Below are 6,755 nucleotides of genomic sequence, written 5' to 3'. Positions count from 1 at the left end.
AAACTGTGGTCTGAGCCACAGGCAAGGGTGTATGCACACTATCCTCACGCTTATTCATCATCTAAGTGGATTGCATTATAAAAGTGGCATTATGCAGATGATGTTGTATTCTTAGACACATCTAGTGCAAGTCTCTAGAATTCTGTAATAAATTTAACATGAATAACAGCAATAAAAAGACCAAAACTATGAAAATAGGCAGGAACATAAAAAAAAAAAAAAAAAAAAATTCAGCTGCATTCTGAATGGAGATTCTAGAGAAGTAGTAAAATATTTCAGCTATTTAGGCACGGTTTTTAGTGAAGATGGCAGGTTAAATAGACAACAGAATAATCAAAACTGGTATGGTGGGTAGCCAGCTGAATAAATTTATATGGAATAAGAGAGAGATTATCCAAAACACCAAACCAGCAGTATACAAGACAGTGTTCAAACCAGCTTTAAGTTTTGGATCTGTGTTAGCAATAAAGAATGTGTGAGCACAGTTAATCTAATGTGGTATGGTCAGTTAAATAGAATGGGTGAGGAAAGGTTAGCCAAACAGGTGTCTGATCCCAAGATGGCAGGAAAAAGACCCCGAGGAAGATCAAGGTCTAGATCAAATTCCTGACATGCACCCTCAAATGATGTACAAAATATTATGACAGTACTGCATGAAAGACATCATTACTAACTTCCTACCAAGAGTTTTCCTCCAAATCAATCTGTTATCTGCCAAGACTCCAACATTATCAGATCTTATATTTCTGTCTTCTAAGGCACTTTTTAGTGTATCAATCCACCTATATCTTGGTTTTTCCCTGCCAACCTGGCAGAGAACACTTGTTTTGCTAATATTGCCTCTCCCATTCTGTTTAAGTGACCATACCACCTAAGATTAGCTATGCTAACAATGACAAGTTCTTTTCTAATATCCTCATGTTTAATATGATATGGCCATTGATGCCATCTTTCTCAGGATTCTCATATCTGTGGTCTCTAGTCTTTGGTCAAGTGTTTTATTTCTAACCCAGCTCTCAGATCCATAAGCTAAAATTAGTTTGAACACTATTGTTGTATACAGCTAATTTAGTGTTTTGACTAATTTCTCTCTTATTTGATATAAATTTATTCATTTGATTCTGTTGTCAGTTGCCATATTTAATTCACCTTCTTCACTAAATATTGTGCTTAAGTAGCTGAAATGTTTTACTTGTTCTATAGGTTCTCCATTCATGATGCAGTTGATATTGTCAATGTTTCTGTTTATTTTCATTGTCTTTTTTCTGATTTTCATGCCATATCTATTACAACAGTTATTCAATTTAGTCTGGGAATCTTGCAGACTTGTAGTGGATTCATTTAGAAGTACAACATCACCTGCATAAAGTAAAGAGCTGAGATGAACATCTATAATTTTGATATTAGGTTTAATACCACTTTAACTTCATAATGTAATCTGCATAGATAATAAATAACAGTGGGGGATAATGTAAATCCCTGTCTGACACCAGATTTCACATTAAATTATCTATCTTCCTGTACTTCCTTCAATTCTAAGTACAGTAAACCTCGATTTAATGGACAAAATTTCCGGACCCTGTTAATTTTGAAATGCTTTTAACCAAGATTTGCTTATAATTAAATTAACAGGTTATTTTTTGTTAATTTCCTATTATTTTTTAACAAATTTTGGCAAATAGGCCATCGTATGTTGGAAAAACACTGTAGTAATTTAGCCGACATAAATGAGTCACTGCTCATAAAACATTCTCGCCGAATGATTAGGACGTGATCACACCAATCGCACTGTAATTGGTTCTTTTGTCAAGTCAGTTTTATTACACACATTTTCGTAATTTTAGGGAGTTAATTATAAAAAACTGCAGAATTCAAAAGTTCAAAAAAAAAAAAAGCTTGATAGTTTTTTCAAAGAAAGTTTACCAACCAAGCACCCCAGCATCGAACATTAACTTATCCAGAAGTGTGAAAATTGTGTATAAAACAATTTTTTTGTTATTATATTACAGTGCTAATATTGATAAAAATTGCAGTATAATGTTACAGATATTTTTATTTTAAAAAATTTGCAATTTAATGGACACCCCTTAACCCCTATTAGTCCATTAAATTGAGGGTTTACTGTATTACTTGATACAGTGTCCCACTGACACCATACAACTGTAATGTGTTGAATAGCTTTTCCCATGGCACTTGTCATATGCCTTTTGCAGGTCTACAATATTTAAATACTGATCGTTATTATATTCCCATGATTTCTCAACTATTTGTCATGAAAATCTGATCCTGACAGCCTCTATTTGGCCTGAATCCAGCTTGTTCTTCACCAAGTTTCTCTCAGACATTCCTTCTCAACTGTTTCAAGTATATATACTCAGTAAGGAAATACCTCTGTAATTCTCACATTCAACTGATTTCCCTTTTTTTATATATTGGCACTGTGGGACTCTGCTTCAAGCCTTCTGAACTATGCAGTGCAGCCACTGCAAGATTTTCATGCCTCCATACTTGAGCATTTTTGGTCAAACATCTACTCCCACTGCCTTTCCACATTTGAGGCTTTTGATGGCTTTTTCTACTTCAAGTATGGATATATACTCCTGGTTGCATGTCTGAGTGTTTTTTACTACTGTGCTGTTACTGCTTGTTCCATTTAGCAATTTTTCGAGGTAATTACTCTATACATCAAATCTTTTGCTCAATTTTTCATGTCACCTTTATCATCTATAATTCCTTTTACAGCACACTTTCCTCCATTTCTGAGCTTTTTCAAAAATATTTTGTCACCTTCCTGATATTTATTTTTTAGGTTCTTGCCAAAGTCTTCTCATGACTTTTGTTTTGTTAGTTTTATACAGTATTTAATTTTCTTACATTTGTCTCTGTATTCTCTAAGAGCTAGTGCTCTTAGAGAATCCACCACAGAGTTCTGATTTTTCTATCCTTGCAAACAACCTCACCACATGCCTCTGGCTGAATCAATCAATGTTTGGTTCCTGTTCTCAAACTCTTTCATTTTTCCCTGAATGTTTGTCAATTTCGGTCTACAGTTCACATCTGAAAGCTACTCAACTTTTATTTGCTTTAAACCTTTCTTACATGTTCTTCATTTTAATATGAAATCCAATTTCAAATCCTCTGTACACTCTAGTGTCCTGCACAAGGGAGAAACATCACTATCAACAATAACACAATCAATGAGACATTTTTTATGTCAATCTGGTACTTAGCCACTTCTGCTAGTTCCATTTCTTTGTGATTCAGGCTTCTTATGTTGATAGTACCAATCTTGAACTCTGGTGATTTTTTCCAGTAGCTGAATTTCCACTGTTTGCCACATGACAAAAACAACAGGGGGGGGGGCTCGTTTAACCAGGTAATGCCCCATCCGGAATGAAATTCTCTCATATTGTACCATAATTTTACATTGTGGTTTAAGCCATGTCAATTTGTGCACATTTTTATGTTGGAACATCGTGTTAGTAATAACCAGTCCATGTCTTGAGCAAAAATCTAACAGGTATTTGCCATTATTATTAGTTTTGCTCTTTTCTCCAAATTTTTCCAAAATATTTTTGTATGTCTGACAACCATTTCCTATTCTGCTCTAGATCCCCAACAAGGACCAACTTTTCATTTTTCATTGTGTCAATTGTTTTCTCTAAACCCTCAAAAAATTCTTGTACTAAGGTAGAACCACAGAAGGTTCTACCTTAGTAGAACTTTCTGTGAGACCATAGGCACAAATAAGTCTCATTGTTCCATTCCTCGTTCTGATATTTACCCACATCACTACTTGATATTGCCTGCCATTCAAGAATATTAGCTTCGTATTTAGTGTTGAATACTATAGCTACTCCTTTTTCCTCATTATTATTGCCTGGAATATAACATTGTATTTATTGCTTGAAAGATCTTGCCAGGTTTTGTCTTTTTTTTTTGTTACAAGTTACAATCACTCCTAGTTCCATTTCTTTGTGATTCAGGCTTCTTATGTTGATAATACCAATCTTGAACTCTGGTGATGTTAAGTTGGCATGTGTTTCAAGATTTTTTCCAGTAGCTGTCTTTTTGCTCCCTGACAAAAACAACAGGGGGGAAGGCCTTGTTTAACCAATTAATGTCCCAGCCGGAATGTAATTCTCTCATGTTTTACCATAATTTTACATTGTGGTTTAAGCCAAATCTCAGATTGCCAGCCCATTCTAGTTTGTTTAGTATTCAGGTAGATACCTACAGGGTCCACAAGAAGATGAGGATTGGAAATTAGGTCAGTTCTCCGCATTCCTTTAAAGGATATGTGGAGGGCACCTCTCAGTTATACTGCTTTGATCCTTAAGAACCTCAGCATGCTATACTTATATTAAAAATACAGGGTGACCATAAAATAACTTTCCCTCTTTGGAGGCATCTGTAGCTAAAACTAATAAGTACTGGTCCCTGTGTCGTCGAACACCGTAGTAGCAACGTCTGTTACTGTCTCTTCTTGCACTGCTTTCCATCCTCTGCTAGGTCTACCTCCTAGTGATCCAGTTTCTTCAAACTTCTTAATCATAGCTCTCAGTGCTACAGCTGACATAGGACCTGTACGCAGGTTATGAAGCCTTCTAAATTCTCGAAGGGCCGCTATAGCATTGCACTGTTTAAGGTAAAACAACTTAACAAGTAAAGCACGCTGAGGCAAAGTAGGATGCATATTGAGCACAATTCGCCAGTCATTCGAATAACTGCCTGAACGTTCCCAATCCCTTTTTAAGTGGAATTGGTGGCACTGCTGTCACGTATGCACAGTAAAATTTGCATAATCCTTTTTACCTGCATTTACTGCAGATATTTGATTGCTTTTGGCTCTGTCAACACCAAAATTTCCCCTATCGGTGACTTTTGGTACTAAATCTTTTTTCAGCAGATATCATCTCCCCATGCCTTCGAAAGTATCAATATAAAATTTGGTCTTATTCCGTTTATTAGTTTTAGCTACAGATGCCTCCAAAGAGGGAAAGTTATTTTATGGCCACCCTGCATAAAAATGTGGAAGTGATAATAATATACAGTCAAGTGGAGGCTGTTATGAACTAATTCATGGTGTTTTTGCCAAGAGTTGCTTTATAATTCCAAATGACACACGACTTTGTAACAGAGTGTGAATATAGTAAAAATTGTGGTGCAAGCCACAAATGTGTGTTTGTGTTGACAAGTTGCCTACTGCCTTCTATAAACATCTTTTATACTAAAAACGAGCAAAAATTACACATGATTTTGAACTGAATGAATCAACAGTGTGAATTCTGGCCTCATTCAGTAAATGTTTGGAGGTATTAAACTTACATTCAGAAGAAATGAATGATAACGATCTTATTAACATTGAATAAGCAGTGTGTATACGTTTTTTTATTTATTTATTATTATTTTTTTTATCTGGTACCATGGCAGATGATTGCAATGCAGAAGAAAATAACTTGCAGACATTGACTCTAATGTTGATCATTGTGTGCGAGTCTGGAATGTAGACAAAAGCTATGAGCTGTATATACAGAAAAAGAAACACATGAATGAGATACAATCTTTAATATGTTTCATGAGATAAGTCAAATATAGGTACTAATGGGCAGAGTTTGTATCTTCGGTAGTATAAGCGAAAGCTTTGATAAAGAAGGTTAGTCTCGTAGGCTCTCTGATAAAATTTTGAAATAAGTTATTTACATCTCGCTATGAAATATGAATGTATTTATAATATTAATATCTGATCACTTTTAAAAGCGCCAATCTAGATTATTCAGTTATGCCCATCATTAACATATGGTGTAAAGAGAGTATGTCTTGAAAATATTTTATTTACATTCCAGTATATAGAAATGTTTACATACATAATTATGCTTCTTGGTTGTTTACTGATCTCCTTGCCCAGATCTGAAATAAATATATAACACTTATGTTGATAAAGGAAAAATGTTAAAAAAGAAATGGCTATAACATATTTCATGACGCATCTCATAAATTATTTTGGTAAATTATGGAGACAACAACCATGTTAGGAATAATTACTTTAATTTCCCAATGTTTCAACCATTTTGAATACACAGACGTATATATATATAAATAAATGTAATATAGCTTTGTTCTTGTATATGCAAGGACAAGCTATATTACATTTCAAAAAAGTGACAATGATTTGATCAACTGTTATTCTACTGGCTTGGCATCAAAACTATATCTTCTTTATATCATCAGAGAACAAATTAATATAAATACTTTTATTACAGCAAAATTAGTGGCCTAATCAATAATTTAACAAGTTCAAATTCAAAACCTCCCCCCCTCTAAAAATCAGTTGCTGTTTTCAACCCCCTTCACCCTTTCCCACCCTATATAAATATAAAAACACGCTCCACCAATCCCTAATAATATAATATATATGTATATATATATATTATTCAAAAAAACCCAGATTTTTTCCATTTCTATTTAATTCTCCCACATTGCCTACACCTCCCCCCCCCAACACACACACACAGTTGTTTGGACATTGCAGAAAGAAGAAAAGCCACAACACCCCGAAAAAGGTATGTGTAAATTTCTCTTCCTTTATGCTACATATATTTATTGGTAAATATATATCTACAATGCCCTAAGAATCCGTGAGTAAAAAACTAATGACATTTAAACAGGGGCACTCCTAAACAGAAGCAGGCAAAATAGCTGTAAATATAATAGTTTGTTAAGAGGAGTAACATGGGAGTTTTCCCAGCAATAAT

General features: G+C 34.4%; 1 protein-coding gene across 1 annotated transcript in view; it reads right to left on the bottom strand.

Annotated features, from left to right (window-relative positions):
* Positions 1-5,549: 5,549 nt before the first annotated feature.
* Usp39 (ubiquitin specific protease 39) overlaps positions 5,550-6,755 on the bottom strand; it is a 407,046-nt gene continuing 405,840 nt past the window's right edge. Inside the window, exon 14 of the mRNA XM_090396479.1 lies at positions 5,550-5,910. Within this exon, the coding sequence (XP_090252605.1) occupies positions 5,872-5,910 (39 nt within the window). The 3' untranslated portion in view covers positions 5,550-5,871. The remainder of the gene's footprint in view (positions 5,911-6,755) is intronic.

This window comes from Typopeltis vanoorti, chromosome 8 (assembly GCF_054136105.1).
Source record: "Typopeltis vanoorti isolate ZY-2024b chromosome 8, IOZ_Tvanoo_1.0, whole genome shotgun sequence".
Classification (NCBI taxonomy): Eukaryota; Metazoa; Arthropoda; class Arachnida; order Uropygi; family Thelyphonidae; genus Typopeltis; species Typopeltis vanoorti.
The sequence above is the reverse complement of the archived record's forward strand: the minus strand, read 5'-3'. Positions and strand labels throughout refer to the sequence as shown.